We start from the raw sequence: 18,107 nt of genomic DNA on the forward strand, positions 1-18,107 counted from the left end.
GGTGGAAAAAGTACTACATTGTCATACTTGAGTAAAAGTAAAGATACCTCAATATAAAATGACTCAAGTAAAAGCAACCCAGTAAAATACTACTTGAGTAAAAGTCTAAAAGTATCAGATTTTAAATGTACTTAAGTACAGCTGTGGAAAAAGTACTCAAAAGTAAAAGCTATACATCACATTCCTCATATTTAGCAAACCAGACTGCACCCTTTCCTTTTTTATTACTTTTTTGACAGCCAGGGGCAACTCCAACCCTCAGACATTATTTACAAAGGAAGCGTTTATGTTTAGTGAGTCCATCAGATCAGAGTCAGTAGGGATGACCAGGGACGTTCTCTTGATAAGTGTGTGAATCTGACCTTTTTCCCTGTACTGCTAAGCATTGAAATTGTAACTAGTACTTTTGGGTGTCAGGGAAAATGTATGGAGTAAAAAGTACATCATTTTCTTTAGGAATGTAGTGAAGTAAAAGTAGTCAAAAATATAAATAGTAAAGTACAGATACCCCCAAAAACTACTTGAGTAGTACTTTAAAGTATTTTTACTTAAGTATTTTACACCACTGCTTAGAAGTGGCAATTAATACTAACACTCATACTCATTTAGCCCTACATGCATAATTATGTAACTTAAAACCTGTGACTACAGTACTGCAGCGCAGCTCTCCTCATAAAGATAATAGTTAAGGTTTTCATTATTGATAGCTTCAGGGTTTGACAGTAATAGCCTACTTAGTCAATATTCTACCTTGACAATCAGAGGTACAGTGGCAAGAAAAAGTATGTGAACCCTTTGGAATTATTGTCATAAAATCTGATCTTCATCTAAATCACAACAATAGACAAACATAGTATGCTTAAACTAATAACATGCAAAGTATTGTATTTTTCTTGTCTATATTGAATACATAATTTAAACATTCACAGTGTAGGTTGGGAAAAGTATGTGAACCCCTAGACTAATGACTTCTCCAAAAGCTAATTGGAGTCAGCTAATCTGGAGTCCAATCAATGAGACGAGATTGGAGATGTTGGTTAAAGTTGCCCTGCCCGATACAAAACACAAAATTTGAGTTTGCTATTCACAAGAAGCATTGCCTGATGTGAACCATGCCTGAAACAAAAGAGATCTCAGAAGACCTAAGATTAAGAATTGTTGACTTGCATAAAGCTGGAAAGGTTTCCAAAAGGATCTCTAAAAGCCTTGATGTTCATCAGTACACGGTAAGACACATTTTCTATAAATGGAGAAAGTTCAGCACTGTTGCTACTCTCCCTAGTACTGGCCGTCCTGCAAAGATGACTGCAAGAGCATAGCGCATAATGCTCAATGAGGTTTAGAAGAATCCTAGTGTCAGCAAAAGACTTACAGAAATCTCTGGAACATGCTAACATCTCTGTTGACGAGTCTACGATACGTAAAACACAAAACAAGAATGGTGTTCATGGGAGGACACCACGGAAGAAGCCACTGCTGTCCAAAAAAAACATTGCTGCACGTCTGAAGTTCGCAAAAGTGCACATGGATGTTCCACAGCGCTACTGGCAAAATATTCTATGGACAGCTTAAAGGCACAGCATACCAACATCAAAACCTCATCCCAACTGTAATGTATGGTGGAGGTAGCATCAAGGTTTGGGTCTGCTTTGCTGCCTCAGGGCCTGGACAGCTTGCTATCATCGACGGAAAAATGAATTCCCAAGTTTATCAAGACTTTTTGCAGGAGAATGTAAGGCTATTTGTCCGCCAATTAAAGATCAACAGAAGTTGGGTGATGCAACAGGACAACGACCCAAAACACAGAAGTAAATCAACAACAGAATGGCTCCAACAGAAGAAAATACACCTTCTGGAGTGGCCCAGTCAGAGTCCTGACCTCAACCCGATTGAGATACAGTGGCATGACCTCAAGAGATCAGTTCACACCAGACACAAGAATATTGCAGAACTGAAAACAGTTTTGTAAAGAGTAATGGTCCAAAATTCCTCCTGAACGTTGCGCAGGTCTGATCCGCAACTACAGTCCTTTATTGCTTCCAAAGGAGGGTCAACCAGTTATTACATCCAAGGGTTCACATACTTTTCCCACCCTGCACTGTGAATTTTTACACAGTGTGTTCAATAAAGACATGAAAACGTATAATTGTTTGTGTGTTATTAGTTTAAGTAGACTGTCTGTTGTTGTGACTTAGATGAAGATCAGATCAAAATTGTATGACCAATTTAAGCAGAAATCCAGATAATTCCAAAAGGTTCACAGGCTTTTTCTTGTCACTTGTCTGGTACAAGGTAGATGGGCCAGAGATGACGAAATATAATGGCTAACTGTCCAGTAGATTATTGTGGAGGAAATAGCATTAGAATGGAAGGATCTATCATCAAGATGTTCTGTATGTAGACCCTGGAAGGTCTCCTCTATTTCAGTCCAGAGACATGAACAGTAAATGACTCACAGGGAGTGAAGAAGGGAATCCAACAGGTTGGGCTCACACCAGTAAACCGCCTTCTCCGTATGCACCTTACAGTGCTTCACCTTGTGTACATCAGAGAGTTTAGCAGAATATACAGTAAAGATGGGCCATTTAGTCAATGTTCCAGTCCCTGCCCCATCTCTTAATCATCAGAGTGAACATGTCAAAGGTATGTTTTTGTGTTATCTACTGAGCAGGTAAATTACCTCATTACTAGCAGGCGCCTGCTAATACAGGCGTATATTCATTAGTGCAAAACGTTTTGCAACGAAATTAGCGTTTCTTATTGGAGAAGTGGAGGTTATCCTACACATTTCAGTCCGTTTTGTTCTGAATTCAATTTAAACAGCTATCCCGTGGCAATAGGTCTGCCTTCTAGTCAACTGTTAATTGCAAGGATGGAAACCCACAGAATAATCATTGATTATGTCTTATGGAGGTGGAGTATGGTCCCAAAGTGCATGGAACAGAACATCAACGCACACATTAATGCGGATGCTTTGTACAGGCGCCGTCATCTAGCTGGACTATTTTATCATACTGTTTTCAAGGACATTAGGGTTTCCATCAAACAGCCCTTTAAAATCCGTAGAACAATGCTCATCAACATGCCGTGGAAATACATTCACAAGACGGCTTAATACTGCAACCAAAAAAAGTCCGTGAAATAAGCCTTGTAAAGAAGTTATTTTACGGCCTTAAATATTCCCCACATTGTGTTTTTAGCCAAAAATATACCTGTTGAAGATTGCAATAATATCTGAAAGAACAATCTTTGTAGTGTGTACAATAACATCCACTTCACTTTTCAGTGTAAAAATGGCTTTGAGGACAAACACTGCCATTTTCAGAAACAAAATTTGTGGCATTAGCATTAAAAATGACAGTTCGATGGAAACCATTGGACCAGGGCACATCAAAAACACAATCCAACACTCAAAACCTATTACCTTAACATAGACACAGCTCAAATCAATTATATGTACATCAAGTTGAACCATACCTTTATACAATTATTATTATTAACACTAATCTCAAGTGAAATCACACATGCTATAGAGTTTCTTTCTGTTCTTTTATACAAGCAGACGCTCTGCCTCCCACTCCTTACTGCCAGACCACCTCACTGAGTTTGAGTGGCATCAAGTCACTGACAGTCAAAGTGCTGGGAGTCTGGATCACCCGTGTAGTGCAGTTACAATATCTTAAATAAACATAGTCCACAGCCATGGGAGTTGGACAGTCAGTTCTGCCCACTAGGATGCAGTCTGAAAGGGTGACCACTAGTAATGACCTTTGACCCTATCTAAACCTGAATTTGGGCAGCCTTCTCTTTCTCCAGCCGCCGCTGTTGGTAGGAGTTGTAGATGTCCAGGAACATGTCCTTGCAGGCGATTTTGGCGCCAAGCTTAGAACAGATGAGGAAGGAGCCGGCCATCTTGCGGTGTAGGGAGTAGGTCTCCTCCGGGGGCGGGGTGAGGCGGTGGCGCAGCATGACGGGGATCAGGCTCTGGATCCGCTGCGTGGTGCTCTGGGTGCCAAATTCAAAGGGGTCAGAGTTGGCGAAGGCCTCGCCCAGAATCATCACCGCCTCCACGTGGGCATCCTGGAACGCCTGGGGAGAGAAGGCATTTCAACACTACAACTCGGTAACACTCTGCATGTATAACGCTTTGTTACAAGCATGTATGCACCTTTATGGCTTATAATATTATTATACATTTTAATAAGTTATGTCCCTTTGTTTTTTTTTTACTAACTCAAACGTATAGAACAGTACATGGCAATGTATACACCCCACCCCAGTAGAAATAGAGGAGAGAGGGAACAGAGAGAGAGAGAGAGAGAGGGAAGGGATGTCATAAACCACACGTCAAATGTATGCGCTTCATGATACCATAGTTACCACTGCACAAAAATACCCTCTTACCTTGGCCTCAAACCCTGTGAGGAACTTAAGGTCCTTGGATTTCTCCAGTACAGTCTCCCTATCTCCGATGGAGGCTGCGTGCACCACCTGGACACAGACAGACCAATTTACGTCATCAAAAGGTTACAGAGAACAAAATCAAATCCATGATTAGATTCTACCTGTGGTAAATTCAGTTGATTGTATACAATTTGGAAAGGAACACACCTGTCTATATAAAAGGTCCCACAGTTGACAGTGCATGTTAGAGCAAAAACCAAGCCATGAGGTTGAAGTAATTGTCAATAGAGCTCCGAGACAGGATTGTGTCGACGCACAGATCTGGGGAAGGGTACCATAAAAATGTATGCAGCATTGAAGGTTCCCAAGAACACAGTGGACTCCATCATTCTTAAATAGAAGAATTTGGAACCACCAAGACTCTTCCTAGAGCTGGCCGCCTGGCCAAACTGAGCAATCGGGGGAGAAGGGCCTTGGTCAGGGAGGTGACCAAAAACTCGATGGTCACTGACAGAGCTCCAGAGGGCCTCTGAGGGGATGGGAGAACCTTCCAGAAGGACAACCATCTCTGCAGCACTCCACCAATCAGGCCTTTATGGTAGAGTGGCCAGACGGAAGCCACTCCTCAGTAAAAAGGCACATGACAGCCCGCTTGGAGTTTGCCAAAAGGCACCTAAAGGATTCTCAGACCATGAGAAACAAAATTCTCTGGTCGGATTAAACCAAAATTGAACTCTTTGGCCTTAATGCCAAGCGTCACTTCTGGAGGAAACCTGGCACCATCCCTACGGTGAAGCATGGTGGTGGCAACAGCATGCTGTGGGAATATTTTTCAGTGGCAGGGACTGAGAGACTAGTCAGCAGAGGCAAAGATGAACAGAGCAAAGTAGAGAGAGATTCTTGATGAAAACCTGCTCCAGGGAGCTCAAGACCTCAGACTGGGGCAAACGTTCACCTTCCAACAGGACAAAAACCCTAAGCACACAGCCAAGACAATGCAGGAGTGGCTTCGGGACAAGTCTCGGAATGTCCTTGAGTCAATCAGCCAGAGCCCGGACTTGAACCTGATCTAACGTCTCTGGAGAGATCTGAAAATAGCTGTGCGGTGATGCTCCCCATCCAACCTGACAGAGCTTGAGATGATCTGCAGAGAAGAATGAGAGAAACTCCCCAAATACAGGTGTGCAAAGACTGTAGCGTCATACCCAAGACGACTCGAGGCTGTAATCACTGTTTCAACAAAGGACATTATTTCCAGGATATTTCCAGTTTATTTTTAAGACATTAGAAAAACATTTCTAAAAACCCGTTTTTGCTTTGTCATTATGGGGTATTGTGTGTAGACTGATGAGAATTTTTATTTTAATCTATTTTAAAATAAGCCTGTAACGTAACAACATTTGGAAAAGGTCAAGGGGTCTAAATACTTTCTGAATGCACTGTAATTGTTAGGGCACACGGTAGCAAAATGGTGTCCAGGTAGTCTGTCCCTGTTTCAGTCCATTTTCCTCTATTTGGTGTTAACTTCTTGACGCACGGATCCCTTTAGCGGGATCATTTTCGTAAACAACCGCTGAATTGCAGAGCGCCAAATTCAAAGAAAATTGCTAAAAATATTTATATTCATGAAATGAAAGTGCTATATAGCAAAACACAGTTTAGGTTGTTGTTAATCCACCTGTCATGTCAGATTTTGAAAATATGCTTTACAGCGAAAGCAATCCAAGCGTTTGTGTGAGTTTATCGATCACTAGACAAAACATTAAGAACACCTAGCAGCAATGTATATTGGTCACGAAAGCCAGAAAAGCAATAAAATGAATCGCTTATCTTTGATCTTTGCAATAAATAAATGTTCCTTTTGTTCGATAAAGATTATTTTTATATCAAAAAAACTCCATTTGTTTGGCGCATTATGTTCAGTATTCCACAGCCTTAGGCAGGTCATCAAGGCTTCACAAATTCCAAAAAGTATCCGTAAAGTTCGTAGAAACATGTCAAACGTTTTTAATAATCAATCCTCAGGTTGTTTTTAACATCAATAATCGATAATATTTCAACCGGACTGTAAACTATTCAATACTGGAGAGAGAGAGAAAATGTCGAGCAACCAGTGTCGAGCGCATTAACTAATGTAAGGACCTCCGTCTATCCACTGACGCGTTTTGATAAATCTCGCTAATTTTTCAGAATAAAAGCTTGAAACTATGTCTAAAGACTGTTCACACCCTGAAGAAGCCATTGGAAAAGGAATCTAGTTGATATCCCTTTAAATGGATGAAAGGCAGGCAATGGAACGGTGATTTTTCTAAATAAAAGGCACTTCCGGGTTGGATTTCCTCAGGTTTTCGCCTGCAAAATCAGTTCTGTTATACTCACAGACAATATTTTGACAGTTTTGGAAACTTTAGAGTGTTTTCTATCCTACTCTGTCAATTATATGCATATTCTAGTATCTGGACCTGAGAAATAGGCAGCTTACATTGGGAACGTTATTTTTTCAAACAAACATTCTGCCCCCTAGCTTCAAGAGGTTTTAATGCACACGACTGAGGTTAATTTACCTGTACGTAATCATCTGTGAAGGCCTCAGGGTAATCCCGGCACGCACCGAAATCCAACAGAATAATCTGGAGACAGTGGGCAGAGGTTAAACTACATCACATCCCCACCAAAACAACAATCGCCACCGTACATGTTCATAAATGCGGGGAATATAGTGTGGTACGTTCTCATGAAAATGAATGTTACATTTTTTGTACATGGAATCTGTTATAAATTCGTTATAAAGCTAATTTATACAAAAACTATCTTGAAGGTGAGAGTCATGGTATTGATGAATGACAAAGCTCTGAATCCCAAATGGCACCCTATTCCCCAGGCTCACTCGCCCTCTCACCTTGTTCTGCTCAGCGTTGTAAAAGAAGTTGGCCCAGTTGGGGTCCGTCTGCATGAAGCGGAACTCAAAGAGCTCTCTCAGACACAGCTGTAGGATGTTGAAGCAGATCTGGGGGGGGTCTGGGGGGGGGGGGGGGGGGGGGGAATTTGAGACCACAGGGGTCAGTTTACCACTCCTAGCCTGCATCCCAAATGGCAACCTATTCCACCAAATAGGGAATAGGGTGATATTTTGGACACAACCCTACACAGTGAGCGATATCAGTGTCACCACTCAACTCGGGTTACGGCCCTCTGCTGGTCAAATGTGCATAGTGTTGCATCAAATGTGGTTTTAGAGCATCCTTTTAAAACCTCTAGGATCAGTGTCCTCACTGCGGGACGGTTGAGCTAACGTGCGCTAATGTGATTAGCATGAGGTTGTAAGTAACAAGAACATTTCCCAGGACATTTCCCAGGACTTTCTGATACGGGCAGGAAGATAAAATTATTTTACAGTAGCTATTACAGTGAAAGAATACCATGCTTTTGTTGAGGAGAGTGCATAGTTATGAACTTGAAAATGTATTAATAAACCAATTAGGTACATTTGGGCAGACTTGATACAACATTTTGAACAGAAATGCAATGGTTCATTGGATCAGTCTAAAACTTTGCACATTCACTGTTGCAATCTAGTGGCCAAAATCTAAATTGCGCCTAAGCTGGAATAATACATTGTGGCCTTTCCCTTGCATTTCAAATATGAAAAAATAAAAACTGCATGTTTTTTTCCCTTTGTATTAATAATCCTCTCAGTTTTCTGTGTAGTACTTGGGACTTTCTCACTACAAAGCATTCAATAGAGGACCAATTATTATTTAAGCCTTGAGATCATTTTTGTAATGAAAAGCGCTATATAAGTTGAATAAATTCTTATTATTATCATCATCGTTATTACAATAGGTTTAGATTTCTGAACCCTTACCCTCTGGTAGAACAAGACTTTAGAGGATCTGCAGAGAATGGGAGAAACTCCAAGCTTGCAGCGTCATACCCAAGAAGACTCAAGGCTGTAATCACAGCCAAAGGTGCTTCAACAATGTACTGAGTAAAGGGTCTGATTACTTATGCAAATGTGATATTTCCATTTTTAATACATTTGCAAAATTTCTAGGCCTGATTTACATTGTGTGTAGATTCAGGGACAAAAAAAAACCAATACATTTTAGAATAAGGCTGCAACTTTAACAAAATGTGGAAAAAGTCAAGGGGTCTGAATATTTAGATGGATGGTTATGCTGCATCTAACAAGTATTCCAAGTAATTTAATCAAAGTTAATGTGGTGGGTGACAGAGAGGAGGGTAGATCACTATACCTTGTATACTGAGCATCTGTCCTATTTTGAGGGATGCCCCTCTGACTTTGCACAAGGTGTTCACTATCCTCTCAGCATTGGCCTCGGACAAGAGAGGTGAGTCCAACAGGGCACCTTCTGAGAGAGACATGGTGGAGTTTATTACAGAATCAGAGTGAATGAGCGAGTGAAACAAACTAGTCTGAATTCATGAGCAAGACTGAAGTAACTACAAACTTGAGAAATACTGTATATCATAACATATAAAAGGTGAACCAAGCCATATTGAGAGGAACTTCAGTCTGCCCAGCCTGGCAGCCAATCGTACAACCTCCAGTGCCACCTATCATGCAGCTTCTTCATCTCATGTCTGTTTCAGAGATGCATGGAGGAACCTACCTGCACGCTTGGCTCCCATAGATTGCTTCACCACCTCTGCAATGGCACCTAGTCCCAGCCCAACTGCCAGACCTGCGAAGGAGGCAGACATAAGGAACTATGGTAAGTGTGCCTACCATTATATGCATTCACTTCTGAGACACACCGATCATACACAGTAACATGTACCATTTAAGATGAGTCACAGAGAGCTTGGTGTAAGTGATCATATAGAGGTATACTTGACTCAAGGTCATAGGGACAGGGCTGTGCAATGATGTCATGACTATAATAGTTGATTTAAGAATATTAGAAATATTGATTGTAATATAGCTGCATGCTGGCTGGGTCATGTTTCCTTCGACATCTGTTGTATGGCATTATAGCAACAGAATCCTATAGGTGTACCTAATACAACTTCAATATCTGGGGGTGAAGTTAACCAGCCTGCTGATTCTCGTGGCAGGGACCTTCCTCTCTCTTGCACGATCACTAAGCTGTAAAAATGGGAATGTTATTGTTTTAAAGATCAAATTTGCTAATTTGAGCTAATGCCAAAAGGACAAGTCTCATACCAAAGGACAATACTGCACATTAAGACATGTTAAAAAATATACTGCGTGCACAATTAGGCAAGTGAGTATTCTGATCTCATTATTTATATGCACATTTTCAACTCCAAACCATATAAACTTGAATGCTTATTGGATTTAATCATTTTTCAGGTGATATGTATTTGTGTAATGAGGCCGAGGGTGTGGGAAAAGTTAACACCTTATATTAAGGTGTGCATAATTATTAGGCAGCTTCATTGCCTCAGGTAAAAATGGGCCAAAAAAGAGATGACACTGAAAAGTCAAATTGTAAAATGCCTTTCAGACGGATGCAACGCTCTTGAAATAGCTAAACTATTGAGGCGTGACCACCGGACAAACGTTTTGTTGCGAATAGTCAACTGGGTCGCAAATTAACTGCAAAAGACTTCAAGCTACCAGGAACCCATTGACCTCCAGTGCCACCATATTCCAGAACTGTAACCTACCTGGAGTGTCCAGAAGTACAAGGTGTCAAGTGCTCAGAGACATGGCCACGGTCAAGAAGGCTGAAACACGACTACCACGGAATAAGATTCACAAGTTGAAGCGTCAAGATTGGGCAAAGAAATGACAGATTTTTCAAAGGTTTTATGAACAGATGAAATGTGAGTGACTCTTGATGAACCAGATGGATAGTTCAGTAATGGACACAGCGCACCACTTCGAGTCAGGCGCCAGCAAGGTGGAGGAGGGGTACTGGTATGGGCTGCTATCATTAAGGATGAGGTAGTTGAACCTTTTCGGGGTGATGACTACAGTCCCGTAGCACTCACGTCCGTAGCCATGAAGTGCTTTGAAAGGTTGGTCATGGCTCACATCAACACCATTATCCCATTATCCCAGAAACCCTAGACCCACTCCAATTTGCATACCGCCCAAACAGATCCACAGATGATGCAGTCTCTATTGCACTCTACACTGCCCTTTCCCACCTGGACAAAAGGAACACTTATGTGAGAATGCTATTCATTGACTACAGCTCAGTGTTCAACACCATAGTACCCTCAAAGCTCATCACTAATCTAAGGATCCTGGGACTAAACACCTCCCTCTGCAAATGGATCCTGGACTTCCTGACGGGCCACCCCCATGTGGTAAGGGTAGGCAGCAACACATCTGTCACGCTGATCCTCAACACTGGAGCTCCCCAGGGGTGCGTGCTCAGTCCCCTCCTGTACTCCCTGTTCACTCACGACTGCTTGGCCAGGCATGACTCCAACACCATCATTAAGTTTGCAGACGACACAACAGTGGTAGGCCTGATCACCGACAATGACGAGACAGCCTATAGGGAGGAAGTCAGACCTGGCCGGGTGGGGCCAGAATAACAACCTATCCCTCAACCTAACCAAGACTAAGGAGATTATTGTGGACTACAGGAAAAGGAGGACCGAGCACGTCCCCATTCTCATCGACAGGGCTGTAGTGGAGCAGGTTGAGCGCTTCAAGTTCCTTGGTGTCCACATCAACAACAAACTAGAATGGTCCAAACACACCAAGACAGTTGAAGAGGGCACGACAAAGCCTATTCCTCCTCAGGAATCTAAAAAGATTTGGCATTTTGAGATCCTCAAAAGGTTCTACAGCTGCAACATCGAGAGCATCCTGACTGGTTAGTGCGTACGGCCCAGTACATCACTGGGGCTAAGCTTCCTGCCATCCAGGACCTCTACACCAGGCGGTGTCAGAGGAAGGCCCTAAAAATTGTCAAAGACCCCAGCCACCCCAGTCGTAGACTGTTCTCTCTGCTACCACATGGCAAGCGGTACCGGAGTGCCAAGTCTAGAACAAAAAGGCTTCTCAACAGTTTTTACCCCCATGCCATAAGACTCTTGAACAGGTAATCAAATGGCTACCCGGACTATTTGCATTGTGTGCCCCCCCCCAAACCCCTCTTTTTATGCTGCTGCTACTCTCTGTTTATCATATATATGCATAGTCACTTTAACTATACATTCATGTACATACTACCTCAATTGGGCCAACCAACCAGTGCTCCCGCACATTGGCTAACCGGGCTATCTGCATTGGGTCCCTACTCTGTTCATCATATATGCATCGTTACTTTAACCATATGTACATACTACCTCAATCAGCCTGACTAACCGGTGTCTATGTAGCCTCGCTACTGTATATAGCCTGTCTATTACTGTTGTTTTATTTCTTTACTTACCTATTGTTCACCTAATACCTTTTGTGCACTATTGGTTAGAGCCTGTAAGTAAGCATTTACCTGTTGTATTCAGCGCAAGTGACAAACTTTGATTTCAGATGGACTGAAACTCAACTCCCAAACCTACTGCCAGTTTCTGGAAGATACTTTCTTGTACCACTGCTTGAAGAAGAAGTCCTCAGCATTCAAGAAGACCAGGATATTTATGCAGGACAATGCTCCATCACATGCATCCAAGTACTCCACTGCTTGGCTAGCCAGCAAGGGCCTCAAAGATGCCCGAATAACGACCTGACCCCCCCTTCCTCACCAGACTTAAATCCTATTGAGAACTTGTGGGCCCTTCTCAAACGTGAGCTTTACAGTGAGGGAAGACAATACACCTCTTTGAGCAGCAATTGGGAGGCTGTGGTTGCTGCTTCAGTGAAAGTTGATCGGGAACAGAACAAGAAACTGAGAGCCTCCATGGATGGAAGGTTCATGGCAGTTATTGAAAAGAAGGGTGGCTATACTGGTCACTGAATATTTTTGAAAGGCCAATTTTTTTAAATTTTATTTGTGTCACTTATTTGTTACACTTACTCTAAAAATTGAGAATAAACAAGTGAGTTGGGAGAAATTATTTTTTGTAATTTAGTTGCCTAATAATTGTGCACACTTATATTCCCCTGAGAAAGACAACTCATTTTTCCTTTGTTAAACAATCAGGTTCGAGGTTCAATAACATTTTGGATTGATTGAGAGAAATTGTTTGTTCAACAATAAAATTAATCCCGAGGAACACAATTTGCCTAATAATTGTGCACGCAGTGTGTGTGTATATCAAATTGGTTCATCCCAAAGATTTTTAGATTTACAATATTCTTGAGAACACAATACAGTAGGCCTACGTATAAAGACAGCCATTGCATACTTCTTTAGAGATGGGGAAATTATTTCCTAATATAGCACAGACCAACTTAACCCCCAATGCCCCATCATGATTTACACCTACCTCAACATCAGCCCAAAACCCAGTCAGTAGAACAGCCCACACATGAGATCAAAGACAATCAGGAGGTAAGCCTACGCCACTGACCTTCTGCTTAACAATAGGCCTGGCAAATGCCTGTTTGGACTCCCTGGCCTTCTTGATGTCCTCTGGGGTGAGTCTGTCCACTACTGAGTCATGGAAAAACCTGCTGTGCCATTGCGTCAAGGCAATGTGCAGGAACCGGGCACTTTGGCCAGGCCAACCTGCTCCCCTTGGACCCCCAGCTGGGCTGAGAGGCGCTCCGCTGAGCATCTCTGTGGCCTCTAGGCCTGGTGGGAATTCGGAGCCCACCGCGCATTTAGCAGCCTCGTCCGGATCCATTTCCTCCCATCCCTCAGCATCAGGGAACACATCCTCCTTGATGGACAGTTGCTGAATATGGGAAAAGTCACATTCAGTGCCTCATTCAATGTCACTCCAGGCAATAAACACCATGGTGCATGCAATTGTATTTGGCAGAGTACTATAACACTTTATGTAGCCTAAAAGCTTAAAAAGGACATTGAACTGTGATAATGTAGCCAAAGTCCTTCTATTTGATGTGTGCAAAAAGGCCCCCCTTCTCTCCCGTTTGAACATACCATGGCAGCACCACCCATGACTGTGCCCATCACGCCCTCGACCACCTCCTGGGCAGCTTTGACCCCAGTGCCCAGCGTGGAGTTACAGGCCATTAGCCTCAGCATCTCTCCTTGTGTGTTGGCAAATGCTTGGCCAACCTTTCCTGCTCCCCGCAGCACCTGACACACCTCAGCTAGCATCACTGGAAAGACAAACACACGCACACTTTAAACAATCTAGCTACCTATACATTTAGTCTAAGCTTCGCTTATCATTGAAGATGATTCAGTGAGCATGACATGTAATACAGACACATGTGACTGAGACCTGCACTCATGAGCTAATGCATTAACTAGCTAATTGACTTATATCCGTTCCAAAGACGTTACCGTTTGATTACCGAGTGAAGATGGTGGTGCAAAATTTAAAAAAATTATTTGGGTAACGATGAATGCATACATATAACCCAAGCCTGTTGTTCACACTAGCTACTATGTTAGGCTTCACACCCCAACACCAGAGCCAATTAATCACTTAGTTAACTGTAGCTAGCTAATTTAACATATACCGAGGAATTGTCAAAGTCCACTTACTATAGATGAAGGGATGCCTTCTATAGACTGTGGAGTAACAGACGTCTTTCCTCTTGCCTGTGAAGTGGATGAACGCTGTTTTGCAACTACTTTCAACCCGGAAATAGAGGTTTGACTAAATTGACAGACGTGCCTGTGGTCCAACTGCGCTCCGCGAAATATGAGAAGGCGGGCATAATATAATTAGACCAATCATACGGCACGTTTAAATGAAAGTATTTCCACTGAACAAATCAGAGAAGTGACAGGAGAAGCTACGGCAACCCAATGGCCAATAACTTTTAAAGGGCGTATCACGTTGAAGCAGGACCAAAATGCAAGTGTTTGGAATGTAGTTACAAAATCACGAGGATGGTGCTGATGCTTAAAGGCGTGTATTTATGGTTGAACATTTTGCCCAAGAAAAAAATATAAAATATAAAATAATGTATCTTTCGTCTCTGTGTTTCATACGTTATTCAATTCGCAAGAGGCGGAATGTATCTCACCAGAAAAAGCATACGAGCGAGCGATACAGCGCCCCTCTGTCTCTGAATGTGTAGCCCATCTATCTGATGCTATGTTGCAGCAGCCAGCCAGCGTCAGCCGTCTGCTCAAAAAGAGTACGCTTCGATCACACCGACAGTGTCTTGCATTTTAGTACACCAGAATTTTATTAATTTCCAATGAAACACTGCGTTTGCCTTGCAGCGTTGCATTGCAGAGGCATTTGTTGTACGTTCTGTGTGGTGCATACGTTGGATTTATAGAACGTATGCGTCAAACTGTCTGCGTAGACGGCTTGACAGAAATGGTAGCAGAAGGCCAATGTTGAACTTTAGTTGCACACATATCCAGATGATGCTGCTTACTATTTTGCGCAATGATACTACAGTGGGGCAAAATGATATGCAGCATGTAACTAAGGTAGATAAATAACTACATATCACAGTCATAGCAAGTAAAACAATTGTTGTTACTGTTACTGAGAATCTTGTAGTAGCAAATGTATTTTGTGTCGAAATGACAAAATACCTCTTTATACCTGTATTTGATGTAAATACTGGAATGGTATGTTTAGCTGGAATGGAATGTTCTAAATGACTAAAATGTCAAATGTAAATGTTTTACATACAGATCTCATATTACTGTATTTAATGATATATATTTTAAATATTGATGCCATTTGTACAGTTCTTTATAAAACATGTAGTTATCTGTTACATTTGACTGCGTAGAACCCCAAATCTAGCAGTACTACTTTGCTGAGAATGACAGATCTATAACACACATTTCTGTGAATTTAGGTCGCCCCAAAAAGTTACATATTGCAGCTTTAATGAGAATAATTTCTATTTTGACAGTACTGTGTGCAACTGTAACTACAGGTGGAAGGTCTGGGAGCATGTAAAAAAAAAAAAAAAAAAAAGTGTTTATTAAGTTTTCTTGTTTTTCAATCAACCAACAAAACACATTCCACATTCACAGATGTGACAGACTTTAAAAAATATATATATAAAAATAACAATAATAATAACAAAATTAACATAATAACAAAATAATTATAAAAAAATATATATATAAAACAATAAAAAATAAACTTGCAGCAGCACTATCAAGGTTCTTATTAGCTATTTCCAGCCTTAGCTGAGACGACGAGCAAATAATTAGCTTTTAAAGCACCTTACACAACATGTATCTGCTCATTTCCCTAATCACCCCATTTACTCTGTCCAATTTGAAAAATAGTTGAGTAGTGGAGACCAGAGTCTATCAAACTTGGGCTGTCTCTTGTGGAGGTCATAAGTGAGCTTTTCAAGAGGGAGAAAGTCAACAATCTGGTCAATCCACATGTTAAATGTAGAAGAGGTATTAGAAGCCCACAATAGAAGAATAGATCTCTGTCAGTATCAAGAACAAAGTCCTTCTGGGCATTAAGAAGATAGATACACGGGGTCATATCAAACTGTACATCTAGTATTTTCTGTGCAGCAGTATGTATAGATTGCCAAAATCTGGCATTCTCTCTACAGCTCCAAAATACATGCACATAGGTTACACTTTCAGAGGTACATCTTTTACAGTTATGAGAAATTTATGTTTTCATTCTATGGAGTCTCATTGGAGTGTAATAAAATGTGTACAAAAATGTGTAATTAGATTCTTTCATTTTTACATTAGTAGAGGAGCAGTATACCCTGTCGCAAACCTCCGCCCATAACTCATCACTGATAGTCAGACCAAGGTCCCTTTCCCAGATTATTTTCTCAGAAAGGAGTCTATAGATATAGGAGATTTTGCCTTTAATGGATTGTGCTGTAGCAAGAAGGGTTTCAACTTCATTCAGCTGAGCTCTAAACCTCCTCTTGGAAGTAAATGAGGAAATGTCATATCTAATTTGAAGATATATATATTTTTTATGGATCTTGGCACATTGAATTCACTTCAGAGCTCTTGAAAGGATTTTAGTGTAGTGGTTTTCTGATGAAATAGTTCTGAAAAGGTCCTGATTCCTAGAGTATGCCAAAGATTAAAATTGGCATCACTCAGGGCTTTTGGCAAGTCTGGGTTGTATACTATAGGCGAGTGAGAACATATTTGGGAGGAAATGCCCAGGTATTTCTTACAGTCCCTCCACTCTAGTAGGGTGCTGTTAATCACAAAGGTTTTGGCTATGTTGCCCACTTCACTAAAGTTATTAATGAATATCATTGAGCTAAGGGCCAATGAACCACAGGATTAGGCTTCTGAATCCACGTTGGTCTTCTCTGTTTGTGATCCATGTTAGCATGTTACGGATTTGGGCAGACCAGTAGTACAATTGAGCAAGACCACCCTTAGATTCAGGTTTCGATAGAGTGGAGAACTTGATCCTAGGTTTATTATTGCCCCATATACATTTGGTGATGCTTTGGTTAGTTGTTTTGAAAAAGGAAACTGGGGTTAGCATGGGAGCATCTGAAATAAATCATTCAATCTAGGGAGGATGTTCATACAGATTATATTAATTCTTCCGACTAAGCTAATTGGGAGGGAGATCCAGGTTTGGAGATCGTTCTTGATTCGATCCAGGAGTGGAAGATAATTTTCCGTGAAAAGGCTATTCAGATCTGGTGTTACGAAGATCCCAAGGAACCGACATAGTGTCTTCATAAAGCTAGTGAGTGTAAGATTGAGAGGGCAAACAGTGGATTTGTTCAAATGTATCTTATATCCTGAAAACTTGCCATACTGAGCAATTCTGTCTAAAATGGAAGGGAGGGATTTCTCAGGGTTGGATATGTAGAGCAAGACATCATCAGCGTAGAGCAAAATCTTGTGCTGCAGGCCGCCTGCAGAAACACCCATAATACTTGGATTGCTCCTTATCGACTCTTCCAGAGGCTCCGCCCCCAACAAGTAGAACAGGGGGGACAACGAGCACCCTTGTCTTGTGCCCCGTCCCAAAGGGAATCTGTCAGAGTTCAGTCCGTTAGTAGTCACCATGGCATTTGGATGAGAGTATAGGGACTTAATCCATTTAATAAAGTTTGGGCCCATATTGAACTTTTCTAAGACAGAACAGAAAGCTCCACTCCATCCTGTTGAACGCCTTCTCAGCATCCAGTGAAGCCAACAGGACAGGGGTCTTCTGTGCGTTTACTTGATCAAAAATATCAAAAAGACGGAGAATGTTATCAGAAGAGTACCGGTCTCTAATAAATCCAGTTTGGTCCGCTTTTATTATTTTGGGAAGAGGAGTGTTTAGTCTTTTGTTGAGCAATTTGGTAATTATTTTGTAGTCGAAATCCAACAAGCTTATGGGCCAGAAGGAGGAGCAGGATAGAGGGTCCTTGTCTTTTTGAGCAACACTGTAATGCGAGCTGTGTGCATAGAGTCTGGGAGAACTCCGTTTTTGCAAAAATCACCCAGCATTGGCATGAAAATAGGGATAAGCTAGTGCCATAAAGCTTTGTAGAACTCTCTGGGGAATTTTTACATTTACATTTAAGTCATTTAGCAGACGCTCTTATCCAGAGCGACTTACAAATTGGTGCATTCACCTAATGACATCCAGTGGAACAGCCACTTTACAATAGTGCATCTACATCTTTTAAGGGGGGGGGGGGGGGGGGGCAGAAGGATTGCTTTATCCTATCCTAGGTATTCCTTGAA

General features: G+C 41.6%; 1 protein-coding gene across 1 annotated transcript; it reads right to left on the reverse strand.

The window, feature by feature from the left end:
* Positions 1-185: 185 nt before the first annotated feature.
* LOC129822018 (atypical kinase COQ8B, mitochondrial-like) lies at positions 186-14,068 on the reverse strand. Its single transcript, XM_055879856.1, has 10 exons — positions 13,974-14,068; positions 13,401-13,582; positions 12,865-13,191; positions 9,456-9,514; positions 9,039-9,118; positions 8,661-8,777; positions 7,304-7,422; positions 6,969-7,034; positions 4,405-4,491; positions 186-4,089 (listed from the first exon to the last, which is right to left on the reverse strand). Coding segments are annotated over exons 1-10 (1,347 nt in total). The 5' UTR covers positions 13,975-14,068; the 3' UTR covers positions 186-3,780.
* Positions 14,069-18,107: the final 4,039 nt, after the last annotated feature.

This window comes from Salvelinus fontinalis, chromosome 24 (genome assembly GCF_029448725.1).
Source record: "Salvelinus fontinalis isolate EN_2023a chromosome 24, ASM2944872v1, whole genome shotgun sequence".
NCBI classification, from domain to species: domain Eukaryota; kingdom Metazoa; phylum Chordata; class Actinopteri; order Salmoniformes; family Salmonidae; genus Salvelinus; species Salvelinus fontinalis.